At 43.5% G+C, this 20,946-nt stretch overlaps 2 protein-coding genes and 1 pseudogene across 3 annotated transcripts in view; 2 read left to right on the top strand and 1 right to left on the bottom strand.

Annotated features, from left to right (window-relative positions):
- LOC147015736 (sulfate transporter-like) overlaps positions 1-15,857 on the bottom strand; it is a 56,204-nt gene extending 40,347 nt beyond the window's left edge. For both annotated transcript variants that reach the window (XM_085848201.1, XM_085848200.1), the window contains exon 1: positions 15,744-15,857. In XM_085848201.1, coding sequence (XP_085704327.1) covers positions 15,744-15,803 — 60 coding nt within the window. In that variant the 5' untranslated portion in view covers positions 15,804-15,857. The remainder of the gene's footprint in view (positions 1-15,743) is intronic.
- The window catches only part of IDUA (alpha-L-iduronidase), a 148,767-nt gene that overhangs the window by 63,946 nt on the left and 63,875 nt on the right, over positions 1-20,946 (top strand). The gene's annotated exons all lie outside the window — the stretch shown is intronic.
- LOC147015737 (uncharacterized) lies at positions 4,562-7,866 on the top strand (annotated as a pseudogene).

Genomic DNA, 20,946 nt, shown 5'->3' on the forward strand with positions numbered 1-20,946 from the left:
AGGTCAAGGTCACAGTGAGGTCAAACATTCGATTTTTGATGGTTTGGTACAGAATAATCGTAGAAACTTCTGGTTTGCGTCACTACCTTCTCTCGAGACAACTTTTATTAGACAAGGTCAGAGGTCAAGTTGACGATTTCGTAAGTACCAGTCTATGACTGCTTGTTTGTTTGTCTGCACAGAACTTTCGTGTTTTTCTCCGCAACCGCTTGTCAGATTGAGAGGAAATTTTCACCATCGGTGTGACTACTCATGTGGAATGTTTGAATGATAATTATGATGTCATAGGTCACGTGGTGTTGCTGCCATGTTGGAAAAATGGAAAAACTTTGGACCTCTTTAGTTCGGAAACTGCACCAAGGAAAAAAATGAAACGGCACTGAGCAAGTTCTCCTCATGGGGAAAGAGTGTGATTTTTTTTTTTTATGATGTCATAATTGTATATGTAGAACGCTACATCCAATCAGTATGAAAAATTTTGAGGGTTATCTCGGGATAATACGGTCCACAATTTTTTTGATAATGTCATCGGTTATGTGATTCAGCAGTAATATTGTTTTTGTTTTTTAACCCTTCAAAAATCTTCTTCTCTGAAATGGCTTAACCCGGTTATCACTACCAGCAGCTATAAAGTGGCAGTTCTAATTATGTCTCTTATTAATGACATAACACACCACAACACAAACACAACACAAAACTACACAAGCACCACACAACACACCACACAAAACAAGTCCTGGTGAGGGTCTGCAATCTCTGATTGCTCTTTCTCTTGTTCCAGCGCCTGCGTTGTATACAATTGCACCGGTTTGAAATGTCCCCGGTGTCCCCCCCCCCTCCCCCACGTGCCTCAAGTGAGCCAATGACGGCCGTCCGGTAGATGGCAATGCGTAACCTAGACGGAAATGGCGACAATTGATGGAAATACCTGAGTATTTCAATGGAAATTTGTGAAACTAATTTGTCATATATGTGAAAACCATTGAATTTATTGCTTGACAGAAAAAAAAACCAAGAAACGCTCCTCTCTCATGTACGAACGAACGAAAAACGTCATTTCCGCCCACCATGGCATTTCGCGCCGAACGCTGAAAGCTAAGTTCTTCTTATGCCATCATTCTCTTTAATATTAGCCATAAACAAGTGTTTCGTCATGCATTAGTAGTTGAAATTTACTTACAATTATGGCTGATATTGGTGGCAAAGTGATAAGTGGTTCTTTCAATAACATTAGGGTACTCATTTGCTTCACCACACACGCTGTATTGAAGGATTTCACTTGTTGTACTTGTTTTGAATACTGTCAAAGTTGTGTTTTCTACTGGATGTTTAAAATAATCAGCATTATTAGCTCGAAAGTTGGATGAAGGAATATACAGGGTGCCCCACAGAAAACCAGGAAATTTGGTACAGTTTATTTAAAACAAAACAAAAGCAAACTTAGATGTAGTGTAAAACAAAGATTCACTTTATTTTCAAACAAAACAAAAGCAAACTTAGATGTAGTGTAAAATGAAGATACACTTTATTATATGTTAGTTTATCTATATGGTAAAATACGGCAAAAGAAATCTCAAAATCTCAAATTTCCTGCTTTTCTGTGGGGCACCCTGTAGAATGTCCTTCAAACTGAGGTTTTCACCTTCGACTATAACGTTGCTTACTTGTCACTTCATTAGAGTACCAACAACATCAGGGTTCATAAAATATTGCTCGTACCAATGACTACATCATATTTGTATGACATTTCTCAAAAAGTATTTTTTAATCAACTTGGTTGGTCTTGACAGGATGATACAGAGGTAGGAAGCACTTACCTTTGAGCTGTCTAGTCTGGGTTCGATTCTTGGCTCGACTATAAACTGTTGGATTGGTGTTTCAGGATGACTTCTAAGATAAAGGTGGCAAATTGTCAAACTTTCTTCAGAGATTGGATGTAATTATGAGAAGGGTGTGGAGGAAATGTGGGGTTTCTCGCAGTGGCCTTGACAAAGAATCGACCAACTGGTGAGAGCAGCTCTGTGAATGGAAACTGTTCATGCAACAAAAATACAAGGGATTTAAACCCAAGAGTAGGCCATTTGACCCATCATGACTGAGCTTCATCAACACCAAGCATCTACATTTCTGTAAGTCAAGACAATCCACCCTAATTCCCACAGTCGTTGAAAGAGATAAGGACTTCGAAAGAAGAGGAAGCTTTTAGGCAAACTGTGTTACAGTGAAGACGGTTACACGACTTACACCACAAGGCACTTTTAATGAAAATAATTAACAACTTTGCAGTTTGGCCAAACAATTGAAGCAGCTTCATGAAAGTTTTCTTGGCTTCCTGACAAAAGGCTCCTCACTGAAAGAGATCCTTCCAGTTGTGCAAGAACAAAAATGGAATCATAGTCATGGGTTTTACCTATAAAGCATGGAAAAACAAGTAAAAAAGACAAAATGTCACAGCCCCCATTGTTTTAGTAATTTTGCTGTACAGAGTTCAAGGGCTAACCCATATTTATGTACAACGAAAATGGCTATCAGTCTCCCAGTTGGCCATCTTTGATCAGATCGCAAAATTTTGGTCTTTACAGACCTGCACTACTTATTTTGCTCACCATGAGGCATGGATAGCTGACAGTAAGTTGGCATCAGTTAAGTTTGGTTATTGTCTCCTCACCTGTTCACCATGAAATTGAAAACAGCTGACTTTGTTTATTTTTGTCTTGTTACCTTTTCCCCCTCCTTACATGCATTATATGTACAGATGGTCCCATGGAGATTCATACATGCACATCTACTTCGTGTCTCCCATTTATCAATCATTTGTGGGAAGACAAAAATAAGCTCAATTACAGACAACATGCTTTACAAGCATGAGAATTGCTGTGCAATACAATTTTATGCGATTTTTCCAGAAATTTTACTAAGTCCGCCATTTTGATACACTTCAGGTCACGTGATGGGAATGACTGGAACTTTAACATCCCTCCCCTCGCCTAGTGTTGTAACACAAGGTTGGTAGCATGTTGACTGGTAGATCAGGAGAATAAGATTTTAGAAGGAATCTGCAGGACTGCCATTTTGACACACTTCCGGTCTTTTGATCGGGATGACCTCCGCAATTTAACATCATGACCCTATCCTAATGTTGTAACTCAAATTTGGTAGTATTTTAACTGGTAGGTCTGGAGAACAAGTTTTTGAAATAAGTCAGCCAACTTAGTCATGTGACCGGAATGAGCTTTGCAATTCTTTTTACCAGTCAGGAGAGGAACGTTGCTGCCAAATTTCAGCCGGATCGGCTCCAGCGGTTTGGCCGGATAAGTTGAAATAGGAGACGGACGGATGGAGAGATGGTGCGCGATAACAATACCTTATCTGGAATTTAAATTCCAGATAAGCTAAAAAGTCTGAAAAACCATAAGTGGGATAGACGGATAGACAGACAGACAGACGGGGACAGCATACCAATAGTCCACTCCGGTGAAACCAGAAGGGGACTAATAATATAAGCACAGCACATTTAGTACAAACACCAGATCCAAAAATTAAATGACATAAGAGGTAAAGATGAACACAACAGCCACATCATCAACTAAATTCAGCTCCATCATGCAGCGACACCAAATTCAACACAGCAGGTTGACAACGACTTATTGTTTCACCTTATTTCCAAGAAGATTTAAAAATTGAAATATAAATTCGACTGCAGCCTGGACTGCATCATTGCTGGGAACACGGCTGTGCCGCTGATGCAGTGCCCCTGTTTTCAGTCAGCTGGTAGTCATTTATGCTGACCTCGGAAGGATGACAGGCTGAATCAGCTCACCTGGTGTTATTTAATGGCACGACAGTTGCTCAAACTTAAGACCCGAAGATCCAAAGCCAGCCACCTGAACCATTAAGCCAACACCAGGTTTAAAAATAGGAATTTAAAAAAAAACATAGAAGTAGTTAGAGGTGGTGGAAGGAAAAATAAATGTGGATAAAGAAAGATCTGCAACAACAATATTACATTTGAGCACCACTAAAAAAGGGACAATGTGTTATTAGTTAGGGAATATTAGCAAATTGTATTGACCATCTGTGAAAAAATTGCTTACCAAAAAATTTCTTCACTAACGTATTCATCTAGGTGTCTACTAACACCTATCAATTAGTGCAAACCCAAATCCTTGTGGAAAATTCTGGGGAGCCAATCAAAGTTCGGGTGCTCAGAGGGCCTGCGCGAAAAAATCGGAAAAATTAACTTTTCCCAATATTGACTTGTGGGATGTCTAACTAGGGGTTTTTTAGGGGTGCTGAATTGATTCCAACCATTAGATTTGAGGAAAAATGAATCCCTGGCCGTAAAATATTGATATGATACATTTTTAGATATCTCAGATTGTGCTTTGTGGTAATTTGGCTCAATTGATTCAGATTGTTCAAATTGTGCTGAAACCAGCATACAACATTTTTGAAACCACTGCTATATTGTTGGTTATACTTGTGCTCATGCTCAGTAGAATTCTCTGTGTTAGCTGACGTTAGCTAAGAGCTTTTAGCTATAAAATTTGAAGCAGAAGTCGATGCTGTCCCATCTCCAGAACAGGCAGAAGAGGAAGAGGAGAATAGTGATGAGATGGATGAGGGTTTTGCCGTCTTCCTTCCAGAAGAAAACACAGTTCAGCAATGTGTTGGTGATAATATAGATCTGAACATTGTGTCACGAAACGGGAACACAGCATTCCATGCTATGGGCGTCATCTTAGTGACATCTCCGGCCCCTGCAAAGAGACAAGAAGAGCTTCTTGCAACTATTCCAAGAAGGCAGATAACTGTTGAGGACAAGGCAGCAACCCTCAAAGCAGCAGAGCTGAAGATTCTATCCTTTGTTCCAAAAAATAAAGTAGGATTGGCAGACGTTAAGTTTGTTCCTGTTGCAGATCTTCATGTAGACCCCCCAGCCTTGCAGCCAGGGAACATCGCTTTGATGGCAGGATGGGCTATCAAGAATCTCAACCCCACATTCGAACATGCCAACTGGAATGGTTTCATGAAGTCATTATACAAACCTGAATGCAAGGAGAAGTCCCTCATTGAGTTTCTTCCAATCATCGAGGGTGACCCTAACGAGTACAGCACTATCTACACCACGCTAATGGAATGTCTACGGCGCTATCTGTCTCCTGCCCTCATAACATTCGACCTGCCTATATGGTTGACAGCAATGCAGATATTCCAGTCTGAATTGCCCATCATCACAAAACTAGGTGGGTTTCACCTCCTGAAAAGCTTCCTCGGGTCCATCGAGATGGTCATGGCTGACTCTGGACTGCAAGAGGTCATACAGCTAGTTTATCCAGGCAGCACCACAGCAGAACACATCCTCTCAGGCGGGGCTTATGCCAAGGCCATTCGGTTTCACCTTCTTGCATCTGCAGGAATTGCCAAGTTCATGCTGAGAGGTGTCTTCAGTGAGCAGAAGTACGAAGACATGGAGGACTGCAAAGGATGATCAGGACTGCAAAAGATGAGACAACAGGTAATCAAAATTCCTCTAATCTAACATATGCACCAAGGATAGTCACTGTCTTCGAGGAGAGGATGGCAGAGAGATTGAAGATCTTAGCTGAAGGAGGAAGGACACCAGCACTCTGGGTCTGGTACTATGGCAGAATCGACCTCATCAAGGTATTCATCAGGAGTGAGCATGTCCCAGACCACACAGGTCATCTCGACTGCATCATTGGAATGCTCAATACCTTCGCAGCAGCGGGCCACCATCAGTACGCAAAAGGAGCAAGGCTGTATGTACAGCTGATGCATCAGCGACAGGAGAGTCCCATGTTCCAGGAAACTCTATCCAATTTCACTTTGTACGGCAACCATGTAGTCAGGTTCTCAGACCATGAATGGTCCAGCACATGGACCGACATCACGATAGAAACCACACTCATGCGTGAGGCAAAATCCTCTGGTGGTCTAAACAGAGGCCGCTTTCGGAATGAGTCTTCTCATAAGTCTTGGGTTCAGACTCTGAACCACTTCTCATTCATTCACCAAGAGCTAGAAGGAAGCATGGTCAAATGTGGGGTACCTGTCCACACCGACGGTAAAAAGAGCCCAAATGAAGAGAGATAACGATGCTGTCAACACCATTGTTGGGTGGTTGGAGGAAATCAACCCTTTCGGTGCCACACAGGACAAGAAGACTCTGGTGTCTTTCTCATCTGGGTTCAGCAGCACTCCTGAAGAACAAGTCAATGCTGATCAAGTAGAAGAAGTTGGCAGAGCCATACAGGCTAAGATGGATGGGAAAACTGTTGTGGATGCAATGTTAACCAAACACAAGGTCAAATCACTTGCAAGCTTCAGATCTGGACCCAAAGTCAATGGCGAGAAGCTGGTCATTGACTCACTGAAGCTATTCAACCGCCTCATTGTCATCAGTGAGCGTGAAGTCAAGACCAAAGAAGCTCTGCTCTTTGAGTTGACACCAAAACCGGTCTCTATTTGACAAAAATAAAAAGTTGCGAAAGCAGACAAGGCTGCCCTAGTAAGGTCCCTGAAGGCATGTGTGGCACCTGTCGAACAACCCCCCTGCAAAAGCCTTGTGGTTGATGGTGGGTGGCTCCTGCACAATGTCAAGTGGGAGGCTAACCTTACTTGGAAGGATGTTGCCGAGAGCTACCTCCAGTTTGTGAAGTCCATGGGGAGCCATCGCCTCCGGATAACGGTGGTCTTTGACGGATATGGCAGCTCCACCAAGGACCATGACCACTTGAGACGAACAAAGAATGCATGCTGTGATATTCAGATTCGTCTGGATCTCAAAATCATCATTGCAAGAGAAAAGTTCCTCCATAACAAGAACAACAAAGCCCAGCTCGTTCTGCTCCTTGCTGAGACATTTAATAGGAATGGAATCAATGCACAGCAATGCTCCCATGATGCCAACACCTCCATCGTCCACGCAGCTCCAGATGAGGAAAGATGGTCCCCTGTCGAGGTGAGGGCTGAGGACACAGACGTCCTGGTTATGCTGATTCATCATGTTGCAGACCATCCGATCTTCCTCACGACAGCCAAAGAAACATCTTACGATGTCGGAAAGATCTGGGAGGCCCTCCCAGAGATATGCCGGAGGTATCTCATCTTCTTGCACAGCTTCTCTGGCTGCGATACAGTGTCTGCAATTTTTGGGTTTAGCAAACCAACTTTGCTCAGCAAGCTCTGCAAGAATGATGAAGCAGAGAGGGCAATGGACGTGTTTATGGACATCTGAGCTGAGAAAGGTGACATCATTAAAGCAGGCTGTGATCTTTTCATGCTCATGTTCCATGGGAAATCCTCCAAAGACTTGGAAGACTTGAGATTTGACATCTTCAGCAAGCGAGCTGCTACTGGGAGCATAAAACTTGAGAAACTCCCCCAAACAACAGGAGCTGCAGCACAGCACTCTCTCCGAGCTTACCTCCAGACTAGAGACTGGCTGATGCTGCAAAGTCCATCGTTGGATGCCCGGGACTATGGATGGCAACTCACTGAGCAAGGATATGCACCAGTCCCTTCTATAGACCCCATTGCACCAGACTACCTCCTGACGTTTGCCAGCTGCAACTGTGTGGGGGTCTGCAGCTCACTCAGGTGCTGCTGTAAAAAGCAAGGAGTCAAGTGTATTTCTGCTTGCGGCATCTGTCATGGTAACTCTTGCCTGAACATAAACCAGCTGGATGACAAGAGGAGTGAGGAAGGTACTGGGGAGTTTGATGAATAAGGTTGTAAAAGCTGATGAAGCAACATTTCCATTGAGCACAGTTCTGTTAAAAATGTCAATAAAATACATTTTATATGATCAAGGAGTATTTTTTCTCAAAAATAATGGTTGGAATCAATTCAGCACCCCAAAAAACCCCGAGTTAGACATCCCACAAGTCAATATTGGCAAAAGTTAATTTTTCCGATTTTTTTCGCGCAGGCCCTCTGAGCACCCGAACTTTGATTGGCTCCCCAGAATTTTCCACAAGGATTTGGGTTTGCACCAATTGATAGGTGTTAGTAGACACCAAGATGAATACGTTAGTGAAGAAATTTTTTAGTAAGCAATTTTTTCACAGATGGTCAATACAATTTGCTAAAATTCCCTAACTATGTTTGTTATCCAAAGATAGCTCGTAAGCATGGCTAAAGACACTATCTCAAGGAGATAGTTCATTACCCAGTGGCTATCATTTTGCTCCATTTCAGAACCAATGCCCATCATCATTAAGACAAAAATCATTGAAAATACCAATTCAAAAATCCAGGAGCCAGCCAGGAAAAGCTGAATAGTAGCAAGGACAGCAAAACACAAATTTCTTAACCAAAAGAGACAGAAAAAAGTCAGAAATAGAGGTAGAACCAGAAAGTGATGGGAATACAAGGCATGATGTACAATGTAATTGTTTCAAAATAAGAGGGTGAGCCAGCAGAAGTAAATGCATTACTGGATCCCCTGCACACGATTAGCATAATGAGCAGATTAATCACCAACTTCGAAGAATAAACTGAATCGTGCGAATCTTCGATCAAATTCATGTCGTGTCCACGATAAGATCTCCATAGGACAATAATGTATCATAAGACCATCTCTCAAGTGAAAGTGATGGGAGGTGAGGGAGACTGTAAAAGTGGACCTGGTTAAGAAAGGAGTATCCTACACTTTGCTCACGGTTGACTTTTTCTGTTGTTCAGGAGTGTTGCTTTTCTTTCATTCCACTTTTGGTTAGTTTACATTTGTTGATATCCTGTCGTATCATTTTTCGAGTATAATATGCAAGTTATGCATCTGGAATGAAATTATCTCATGTATTTAAGCATATTTAGCTTCGCCCCACCCAAGGTGGAAGGAGGTTATGTTTTCACCCCTGTCTGTTTGTCTGTTTGTGAACATGATATCTCTAAAGGTTATGGATGGATTCAGACGAAAGTTGGTGGACAGGTTGAGTGTGTGACATTGACCAATTGATTCGATTTTGGTGAACATCCACATGCAGATCCGGCCTATCAGTTGGCAACAAAAAGTAAACTGTTCAGCCTGGCGGATTGTCCGTGCTCTACAGAGTGACATTGTAGTTATCATTGCGAACAGGCTCTTTGTTTTTCGGAAGATTGGCACCGAATGTTGCACGTCAATAACATTGTGGTTAGGAAAAGATATTGCAACACAGTATGTGGGCAGGAAAAAGGGAAAAGTTTTTTCGGAGTAGGAATGTTCTCAGGCAAAATTTTCACTGGAATAGTACTCTTGTAACTTTAATCGTTCAATCAATATTGTGGGTGCTGTGAGGTGCAAGTCAACTTCTCAATAACTCTGGATGAGAGTAATAAATAGGCTGGCTGGATGGTCTGGAAGTATGTACACTCACCTCTGAGCCATCTAGCCTGGGTTCAAATCTTTGCCCAGCTACAAACAGTCATCTTGGTTTCACGCAGGCAGGGCAAGGCATAAATGTGTGTGCCGTCCGTCGGATAGAAATTAAACCTTTTAAACCGTGAATCCCATCTGCCAGCATTCGTTGATGGGCATTAAAAATCCCACGGTGTCCTTCGCGAAGTGTATGCGAACTATTATCAGATCTTGGCCAAATTCCAAATCCTGGTCAAATTCCAAATTTCTGCCCTCACCTCCAAGGGGCGTTTCATCAGAGACACGGCCACACCCGCAGCAAATCATGCAACTTGCAACCATGTGCTGCACACAAAATGATAATAATAATAAGAGTAATAAATGGAATGTGGGATTCCAAGTGTGAGTCTGAAGTGGTATGACTACGCAGGTCGGTTCCATGAGTGATGCAGTACACTGTGTACGCACGTTGTATATCATTGTGATTTATGGTAAACGGTGAAATATTTTCAAGGCAGTTTCTTTGTAAATGTCGGCATTTGCATGATCATCTTTTGAAACACATGAACATTGTGTGAGGATGGTGCAGATGTACCTCGCCTACCTTTGAGCTGCCTCATCTGGCTGGGTTTGATTCTCGACCCAACAATGCACTGTCGGATTGGTGCTTCACAGGGAGGGTGTTCCATCGCAAAGTGCACCTTCTCTTGGATCAATGTTAATCCAGATGTCACGTCTGCTAGCATTAGTTGGTTGTCATTAATAATCCCACTGTTTTTAGTGAAGAGTTTACCGTTCCAAATTCACCACACACTTCCACGATTTTACTTCAACCTTCCCTTTTCCGAATGTTACGCAATCCTTATGTTAAAATAAGTAATTTCACTTTTGACTTTCCACCTCCCAGAGCAAAGTGCTTCTCTCATAACTACGTGATCTGTTTACACCCCCTGCGTTTATCGATCCAATTTCACCATTCACCTCATGATTTTTTCTACAACACTTCCATGACTTAATCTGATGAAAACTCTCTCAAACAATAATAATAATAATAAAAACGATCTCTTCATAAAAGACCCGATGTCTCGCTCTCCATGCACTGCCCTCACTCCCCCACACCCCCATGAATACCTCTGGCTACGGCTTCCCCTCCACTCCCACCTCATGTTTATATGTGTACTTTACTGTCCACCAAACAGAGATGACTCCATCTACACCTCACTATCCGAAAACATGGACCAACTTCTATCTTCTCATCCAAACTCTCTCTTCCTCATATGTGGCGACTTCAATTGTCATCATGCTAGTTGGCTAGGTGTGGGTACCTCTCTCACCTGTCATGGCACCTCAGCAAAAGCTTTCTGCGACTCATTGGGACTGACTCAATCGGTCAACTTCCCGACCCGGATCTCAACCAATGGTACTCCATCTCTTCTGGATCTTATTTTGACAAATTTCCCTGACAATATCTGCTGCTCTTCCTCCGCTCCAATCGGTTCTTCTGACCACATCCTTGTCAAAGTGGACATCTCTCTGGCTGTTATCAGAGAACCACCTCACCGCCGTTGAGTCTGGCATTTCACTCAAGCCAACTGGCAGGGTCTCCAAGCAGCCATCAAACTTATAGACTGGTCTCCTATCACTACTTTCTCAAACATCAACTCATCCTGGGAATTCTTTCAAAGAAACTTGCTCTCTCTCATGCACAGATTTATCCCCTGTCATCTTCAGTTGTCCTCCCCTTCCTCCCGCCCATGGTTCACTGAAGCTTGTGGTGAGGTAGTTGTCCTGAAACAACTTCCCTTTTCCTCATGGAAAGCAAACCCAACTGAGGGTAATCTCAGTTCCTTCCATAAAGCTCGGAACAAGTGTGTATCTACCCTCAGGAGAGCCAGAAAACAACATCTTTCTAAGCTCAAGTCCGAACTTTCAATCCTCTCTTCTTCCTCAAAATCCTGGTGGCATCTAATCAAATCTGTTTCTGGTGTATGTTCCTCCTCCATCCCCTCCCTTACCTCAAATGGCCGCACTGCTGATACCGCAAGTGAAAAGGCTGAATGCCTAAACTCGGTGTTTGCAGCTAAATCTTGTGTCCAAAACCAATCGCTTTCTCTACCCACCTTACCCAGTCGCACCCAACTGTCCCTGGACTCTGTGTTCTTTTCTCCTGACAAGGTGGAGAGCTTGCTGTCGAACCTCAACTCGGATTCTGCAACCGGTCCAGATGGCATCAGCCCACGTGTCCGAAAAACCTGCTCTTCTGCTCTTGCTCACTCTCACTCTGTTCTATTCACCCTCTCATTTGCCCAAGGTCATCTGCCATCTGCTTGGAAATCAGCAAACATGATTGCCCTGCATAAAAAGGTGCAAAAATAGATCTCTGCAACTACAGACTAATCAGCCTTCTGCCAATCATCAGCAAGGTTATGGAATCCATCATCGCTTCTTTCCTCTTCTTCAACGGCTTGATTTCCGATCTTCAATTTGGTTTCAGACCAGGTCACTCTACCCTGGACATGCTGCTTCTGCTCTCCCAACAATGGATGGAGGTCCTCAATGCCGGACATGAAATCAGAGCCGTATCCCTGGACATATCACGTGCTTTTGACACAGTCTGGCACCCTGCCCTACTCACCAAACTCTCTTCCTGTGGTATCCAAGGCCATCTCCACTCATGGCTCGTACACTTCCTCTCCTGTCACAGTCAACGTGTAGCCCTAAATGGAGTTTTTTTTCATCCCCTCTTCCTGTCCAGGCTGGAGTTCCTCAAGGTAGCATTCTGGGCCCTGTTCTTTTTATGGTTTTCATCAATGATCTCTCCGACCCTCTGGAAAATGCTCTATATCTCTTTGCTGATGACTCCACCCTCTGCCGTACCATCTGTCATCCCTCAGAACGGCAAGCAGCAGCTTCTTCACTCACTGCAGATCTGTGTAAAATCACAAACTGGTCCAACACGTGGGACATGTCTTTCAATCCGGATAAATCTCGCACTCTCACTATGTCTCTCCGAAAGGACCGTTTAGAACTCCCCCCCCCATCCACTTTCTCAACAATCCTCTGGAAGAAGTCCTTTCTTTCAAGCTTCTGGGTCTCACTATCTGCCATGACCTTTCCTGGGAAAGCCACATTTCAAACCTCGCCTCCAAAGCCAGTCGCCGACTGGGAATCCTCCGTCGTGCAAAGTCCTTCCTTGACCCACCTGAGCTCCTGACCACATACAAAGCTTTCGTCCACAGCCTAATAGAGTACTGCTCTCCCTTCTGGGATGGTGCAACTGCCTCCCACCTTTCTCGGCTTCACGCTGTGGATACCAAGGCATTTCGGATCATTGGCATCTCCCGCGAAGAGGCTGAGTCTTTGGGCCTCTCACTCTCTCACCGCAAGCTGGTTGGTGGTCTTTCTGTCTTCTACCGTCTCCTCTCCAGCTTCACCCCCCCTCCCCCGCTCTCTCTGCGATTTGTCCCCACCACATTTCTGCAGGGCACTCAAGGTCCGCCAACAACCCCCTTCTGGTAAAACTACCAAAATCATGAATAACTGCTCACTTTCACTCTTTCATTCCTCTTTTTTCCCACCTTTGGAATAAACTCCTTCACTTTATTCTTTCCCATTCTTCCCTCCAGGCTTTCAAAACAGCTGTTCACCACCACCTCTTATCACCCCCCATCCAAATCCTTGATCTTTTCTACCCCCGATGATCCACCCAAACCCACCTCCTTCAAATTCCCTGCTTTCCTTCCTGAAAGTCCCTGTAATGTCCATCTTGTATTCCCCATGTTCCCCACCCCATCCCTCTCCCTTCCACAGATCTCCTAATGTCTCTGTTCCCCACTGTTTTGTCCTTCCCACTCCCACCCCTCTTGTCTCATGCCCCCCCCTTGCTGTGCATTGTGTGTTAGCTCTCATACGAGCCTCGACAAAGTATACAAAAAAATGAAATAAAAGAGTACGAGTGTTATCACCAACATCCTGAACAAATGACAAATTTCTGGATAAATGACGTTGGGGATGGCCAGCCAGTTCTCAAAAGACTTGAGCCGAAACTCCCTGCTCGGCCATAAATACTGTTAATTTGTTGCGTCTTGTGGTCTCGTACCTTGGTTCGTGCGATTTGTTTAATTTGATTGGAGGATGTGTGTTATCTCTTTTTTGATGTTGGGTGGTAATCAAAGCTGAATTGTTTGTTGAACTATTACTATTTAGTTGTATTTTTATATGAGTTCCCTTTCAGGGGAACATCAATGCAGGAGGAGGCCATTAGCTCCCATCAAGGCCTGCCCCACATATGGTTGCTTGTCTGTGCTCTTATTCTTTTAAAATGCTGAGCATCAAGCAATGAAGCAACATGTGCCATTTTAAAAGTCTTTGGTATGACTCGGCTGGGGTTCGAACCACCGACCTCCCAGCCTCAGAGTGGATTCTAACCGTTATGCCACCGAGTCTGGAAATCTTATGGGAAATTGCTGTTTGTTGATTTTTCTTGACATGCTAGTTAATCATCATCATAATCATCATCATCGTACGAGATAGGCGTATGATATCCTATGGTAAATGCCAGTGTACATTTCCATATTGGTTGGTTTGCGTTGGTTGGAACATAGTGGTTTTAAACCAGAAAGAGAGGCACGCAGGCAGTCAGTGCAAACTGAATATTTCACTTTTCCAGGATTTGTCCAGGTTATTTTTTAAGGTTGTTGCAGATGTGAATTCCACCATGGAAGTTGTGGGGCTGTTCCAATCCTCAATCATTTTGACTGAAGAAACTGCTTCTGAGGAGTATCTTGCACCTTGGCTTGAAAAGCTTCATGGGATGACCTTGTAATTGCAGGAGAGAAGAAGTGGTGGAGGTTGAGGTGGTCTAGTCCTTTTACAATTCAGAAAACCTGTACCATGTCACCTGTCAGGTCAGGTCAGGCCATATTATATCTGTGACTTGCTACAGGTATCATGTAAACCTGTACTAGCCTGTTTCATGGTCGGGTTGTCAGCGAGTAAACCGTCTCCTCCACCAGGTGTATGATGTCGACACCCAACAGGATTAAATACTGGTAGGAGGGTGTATGACACCCAACTGGTAGGAGGGTGTATGATGTCGACACCCAACAGGATTAAATACAAAACCTGTCAAAGGGATGAGGAGCTCCTTGTAAGCCAACGGCCATCCATATCTCGTGCCCAACTGTGTCTGCGGACATCCTCCTGCAGTTGAGTTACTTTTTATGAGGAGGTTCATGGCAGGATTTCTACTCTGACCACCGTAAAACCATTCATTCCGCAAAATGTGCCAAAAGCATTTTAAAGAAATGTGAAAACCCACTCTGTGGGAGTACCTCCTGTGCAATTGCCCTCCACCGGGCATCTCACCGGATGATGCGATTGGGGCAACCCCTTTGGGACCCCCAATCTTTGATGATAGGAGGAAAACCACAGGGTAACCTTCCTGGATCAGATTGCGGTGGTGTGTCAGGGTGGTATTGAGGTGTCGTCCACCAGATGGCAGTCTCCCTGGGTTAACCTGAGGCGGTCCCTTCGGGTGGGAGCCTGGAATGTCCTATCCTTAAGAGATGATGATCACCTCTCTCTGTTATCTGAGCTCAAGCGTTTGGACATCTGTATTGCAGCACTCTCTGAGGTTCGGAGACCGGACTGCGGCGAGATAATGGGAGGTGGTTACACTTACAATTGGTCTGGTTGCTATGATGGTTACCATGCCCAAGGAGTTGCTGGAGCTGCGGCTGCATGGACATGTGGCTTGTTTTCCTGACGCTGATCCTGCTCACCAGATTCTCTCAGCGAGGGAGCCTCTTGAGTGGAGGAGGCCAATGGGCCGACCACGTGCCTCGTGGTTACAGCAGGTTGATCAGCATCTCAAGGAAATGGGGATGGGCCAGGAATCTGCCTGGGGGATGGCCAGACAGAGGCCCCTGGAGTACTAGCAGAACGTGGATGCAACGACTCGTTGCTCCGGCGCATCCTCCCATACCTGACTTGACCTGACTTGTGCTTCCTTATAAACTTCTTGTGAAAGTGCTCTTCTTACAAATGCACTTTTAAATAGTTCTCTTCACCTGTTTTCTGATCTTCATTTGGTTTGACTAATCTACAGGAAACTTCTGTCTGATGTTCCATTCATTTGAACAAACCAATTAAAGGCTTGAAATTTATTTCAATTCTATTACAGTGCAACACGCCATTGAAGCCATTTGTTAGTACTGCAATCATGTGTTGATCTGACATTATTCGTCGATCGACGTCATGTTGAAGCAAGTGTACTTTGTCCCGTAGCTACTTGATATCATGGTGAGTGATAAAGCAGCCTGCAAAATCAAAGCTCAGCAACAGTTGTGCAGCTTCAAATCCAAATAGTTCCCCTTACCGGTCTGTCAATGTTCCTGTTTAGTAGTGGAATGCTGATGAGCCCATTCTCCTCTGCCATTGCGGTGGGTGCCTCTGACCGACCACGTCACCTCTTAACAGGGACTGAATAGGCAATAACAGGGAAGGTGTATCCAATTGGGTTCCGCCCTTAAAAACGTCACTCACCAACCATTGGGTGTTTCAAGCTCTCTGTCTCCTCTCTCTTCCTATGAGCCTCGATCTTGTAGTAAAATGGAAATAAATAAATAATTGGAATCGAGGGATCTGCTGTCATGTAAGTTGTGCCACAGTTTAGCTTGCTCTGGATCTGTTTGCCTTTCCAAGCTCTGCTGCCACAGGCCGAAATTCAGGCACAGCCAGCAACTTTCCACATGGATTTGCTTACCACATAAATTGGATTCCCTCATACAAGGTTTCTGCCTTTTTTATGAAAGCTTTACTCAGTAAAGTTGTTTCTCTTTTCACCATGTATTCATTCATCTTAACCATCTATTTTCTCAAAATACACACTTGCACAACAACCATGCTCCACTGACTGGTTAATCAGCTTCCAACCCTATCGGCATCACCATTTAGACCTATTGACCACAATACGAATCCAATCGGAGGGCCAGCATCAAGGCAAACCCCAGGATGTGAAAACCCATGAGACAAAACACGATGCATCCAACAGAACCCATCACCTCTCACATCCACGTGCAAGGACAATATAAAACTCACATTCAGACTTGCCCTCTCAGACTCCATCGCACCAGCAACAAGACAGAGTATTTACCAATACTTAGCCTCACCGGGGTATGTATTGATTTCAAGAATACAGACTCACTCATGAACACTCTGATGCACAGCACCATTACAATTGTTTTTTGTATTCCTTAAAGAAGGTGTGAGACTAATAACAAGTTTCCCAATAAATTCCTGCATCCATATGTAGTATACTCTGTCATGTAAGGTATGTCGGGAATGGTTCATATATACTGCATTGTGAAAGTTAATCTGTCTAACCACGATTCTTAATGAATTCATACGTGAACTAGAACGGGCACTCGTAGAGCGCATACCTTCGCCGCCACTACTTTTTTGTTCTTGGTATGAGTGTGGGGAACTGGTTTCATATGAATGGTCTTATGACACAAACCACATATCTATAATGTCATGACCCCCCCCTGACTTTCGGGGGCTAGGGACTAAACAACAATCAACTCGCGTCGTTTTGGCAAGTCTTCACTCGCAAGCTCGGTGAATACAACGTTTCAACAAGAGAAGGTAATCTCGTTTGCTGGTTTCATGCAAATCGAATAAGAATTGACTGAGTTATGCCGAAAACCGCATATTTTTCAAGGGCGTGACCCCCTCCCGACATTTTACCCCAACCGGTGACATGTGTTATGACGTCATTGTGTCACAAGATTGGGCATTAAATTCTGAACATTTTGGTGCTGGGTTCATGTAAAGCGGACAAGAATTGACCGCGTTATGACAAAAACCGCATATTTTTCAAGGTCGTGACCCCCCTGACCTTTGACCCCTAACCGGTAACAAGAGTATGGGCGTCATTGTGTCATATTGCATATCACAAGATGAGGCGTTGAATTCTGAACATTTTGGCGTTAGTTGCATGCAAATTGAATAAAAATTGACCGTGTTATCGTAAAAAGACGATTTTGACCTTTTCGTGACCTTGACCTTTGACCCGAACGATCCCAAAATCTAATCGAATGCTTCCTGGCTAATAACCAATCATCCCACCAAATTTCATGCAATTCGGTTTAATACTTTTTGAGTTATACGAATCACAAGATTACAAATAAATAAATAAATAAATACACGCCGACCAAAACATAACCTTTCGCAGAATGCCAAGGTAACTAGTCGGATACCCATCATACACAGACACGCCTCTGTAAGGAGTATCCCAAAGAAAAGCATTGCCCTTGACAACAACGTGCAGACTCAGACATACACAAGGTGAAGAGACTTCACAAATTATACAACATAAGATTAATTATCCCAAGCTTGGACATAATGAACAATGAACATTAAAAAAAAAAACTTGAGGTTAAAATAGACATTAAAATGTAATAGTTAATTTAATTTTCTCAAACAGTGCCCAAGGCCCATGGTTGCCAGAAGTTCAACAGTAACAAGCCAAACCCACAGCTCTGCGCGAAGTTTCTAAAGTGAGGGTTTGTTCGGACGTCAATATATCCAGTGTTCACAATGTGATTTATAGAATTTTTTTATATGCAATGTTTGTTGTTACATTTTTTGTGTCAAATGCACCTTCTAAGGTAGTTACCATGTGCAGAAGAGGGCTTTACATTGCAGACGCTGTATTCTAGGAGTGGCTGCGGGGTTTTCTGGGAGTCCTGCCTCTCAGCGAGGACGGTCTGTCAACGACAGACATAATGGCATCAGCGAATGACCGACGATGTCATGACGTCATTATGCCTCTCAGCGATGACGTCACACGTCTCCATACAAACTAATGTAAAAATTATAAAATCGCCAAAGATTCCCAAACCTGTCCATCTGGCATGATCTCACATAGCCAATGCTGTGCATTCGACCACAGAGAACCCGCATGCCGAAAGTGGCGGCAATCCGCCCGGCAGTTTCGGAGGAGATACGTCCACAAAATATGGCTTAGCGTATTAATATAATAATGGTATTTGCATGATTATTTGAACCCTTGTACAATGTATGATCAATACTTGCAAAAATTGGCAAATATACATCTGAAAAGTACTCTATCAGCAATTTCCAGTTTAAATTTCTCAAAGTTTTTCTCACTCTGCTGTGCAGTCTCATCCATGAAAACAATGGATATTGGGATGGGAACATCGTCATGGCTTGCATCCAGTATATCACTGTGTAGCACAGACACCGACCTTTCAACAACACCATCACCACAAACAACTGCAACTGTTTGACATGATTAAATGTTAACATAACAAATTAGTGAATGCATTTTCTCACTGTGACTTAATAGGTGTTGTACATGTTTTAAATGATCTTGACCTTTGACTGTTGATAAAACAGAACCGGTACTCTCAACTTCATAGCACGTGCTCCTCGTGTTTACAATGTGGTTGTAAAGAACGGTTTTTGATTGCACAATAATTTTCCTGAAAATACGATAATTTTGAGGTTCCAAAGCGATTTTTTTTTTTTTCACTTTTCAGATCTGGCAACCCTGCCAAGGATGGTTGGGCATGCCAATCGAGACTGGAAGACTTGCTTGTTGCATGTCCCAAACCATGGGCTGTGTGGGTAAAACACACACTCAGGAACTGGTGCAGATAACTTTGACATCTCTCTCTATCGAGTGCAGCCTGTGGCTGCTGATTGCATCATTGGTTGGGATGCGGCTATGCCGCTGATGCAGTGTCCCCCTTACCAGTACACTGGTGCTCATTTTGCCAACCTCAGAAGGATGACAGGCTGAGTCAACCTCCTGGTGTATTTTAATTCAGCGGCCAACGGGGCTTGAACTCAGGACGCTAGGATCCCAAGCCGCCACCCTAACCACTAAGCCAACACCAGGCTTAACTTTGACATATTCCACATTCAGAGTACCAAATTAAATTAAGGTTGAAGTAGATATTAAAATGTTATGGTTAAATTAGAATCCAATTTAATAATTGGCTTGGTGCCAGACCATACCTGATCCTTAATCGGCCATGCCCCAGGGTTCAAAGTGCTCTCATGATACTAGTTCTCAAAAGCCTAACTGCCATAGCCCAGGCTGTCATAACCATGCTGGCTCTCCGAACACTGGCTCTCCTAACGCTGACCCTTCTAATGCTGACTCTGACAAGCCTCATCACCTTGGTAAACCTCATTGTCCTCATAAACCCCCATCCCTCCCAGAAGGCGATTTCCATGATGCATTTGGCATGCAATTTAGAATGTAAAACGACCACGTTTTTTCACCTTTTGTGCGATACTTTTCAATCCTTTTCAATCGTAAACTTTATCATAGTAACGACAACACTTTCCTCTTCACAGTAACGTTCGAGAACAAATATTGTTTATTTGGGAGCATGAATAACTTGGGGCGTTTTAAGGAAGCTTACGAAGATCGAGGCTGCCCGTTTATTTCACAATTATGTTTTTTTGGTCAAAATTGAAAACATGAATTTACCTGTCATTTTTTTAATTACGTACCAAAATGATGCAAATCAAAGTGTTGTAATGTAACCAACTTTATGTATAGTAATACCCAAATCGGTGGTAGAGTGAGTAGCCGAGAGAATGTGCATGTCTGCTGCAGGCAGGGTGATCCATCAATGTGTGTGCCATCCCACGGATGGACGTCAAACTGGACGTCCCATTCAGTGTGACCACTCCTTGGCTTTTTTCACAAGATCTTGGCTATTCGTTGTTCACCTTGGCGTCTTGGTTTTCTATAGGTTTTCTATTATCATCGCTTTTCCGAAACCTTGTGAATTCTTGGCTTTTTTCATTGGCTCAACTTGGCATTTATGAGAATGAGGAGTGGCCGCACTGGTCCCATTGCACAATCGCCTCTAAGCTGTCTAGTTATCGCCGGCACCAGCCTGTTCATTAAAGACTTGGGGTCAAACTTCACTCGGCCGGACCCGGCCGAACCGTCGAAAGTGGGGTTAATGGTGGCCGTTAACATAAATGCACTCATTAATCCTCCCCACATAAAACAATGTTATAAACCAATTTGTGACCTACACACAAATCGACTTACCAATAGGGTTCATGTGATAAACCCCAAATGAGAAGCTGCGATACTGCAGTGCAAAACTCCACCATTCCTGTTCATCAACATATAAGAATACCTGTAAAGCATCTTTCCACAACCCTCCCGTAACAGATTGGAGCAGTTTATTGCCACACAAAATGTCATTTTAACATTCTTTTGGCCTTTTCAATCTGGGATGTGTTCAAAACTACCTTGATCTGCAATGCGAGTCAGCCAAGTGATGCAAACAAAAATGGTGCCGGTCACAGGACCTCGAGTTCATAGCGGCAACACTTTTGATGGGTTATGAGCATTCTATTTATTTGTAATGTTTTATATGTTTTTATACGCCCGATATATATATATATATATATATATATATATATATATATATATATATATATATATATATATATATATAATCAGGGCGTATTATGTGATACATCCGTCGTCCGTCTGTCCGTTCCTGTCCGCACTCTAACTC

The sequence above is a fragment of the Eptatretus burgeri genome, chromosome 12 (assembly GCF_056783735.1).
Source record: "Eptatretus burgeri isolate ZD-2024b chromosome 12, Ebu_testis_v1, whole genome shotgun sequence".
NCBI lineage: Eukaryota > Metazoa > Chordata > Myxini > Myxiniformes > Myxinidae > Eptatretus > Eptatretus burgeri.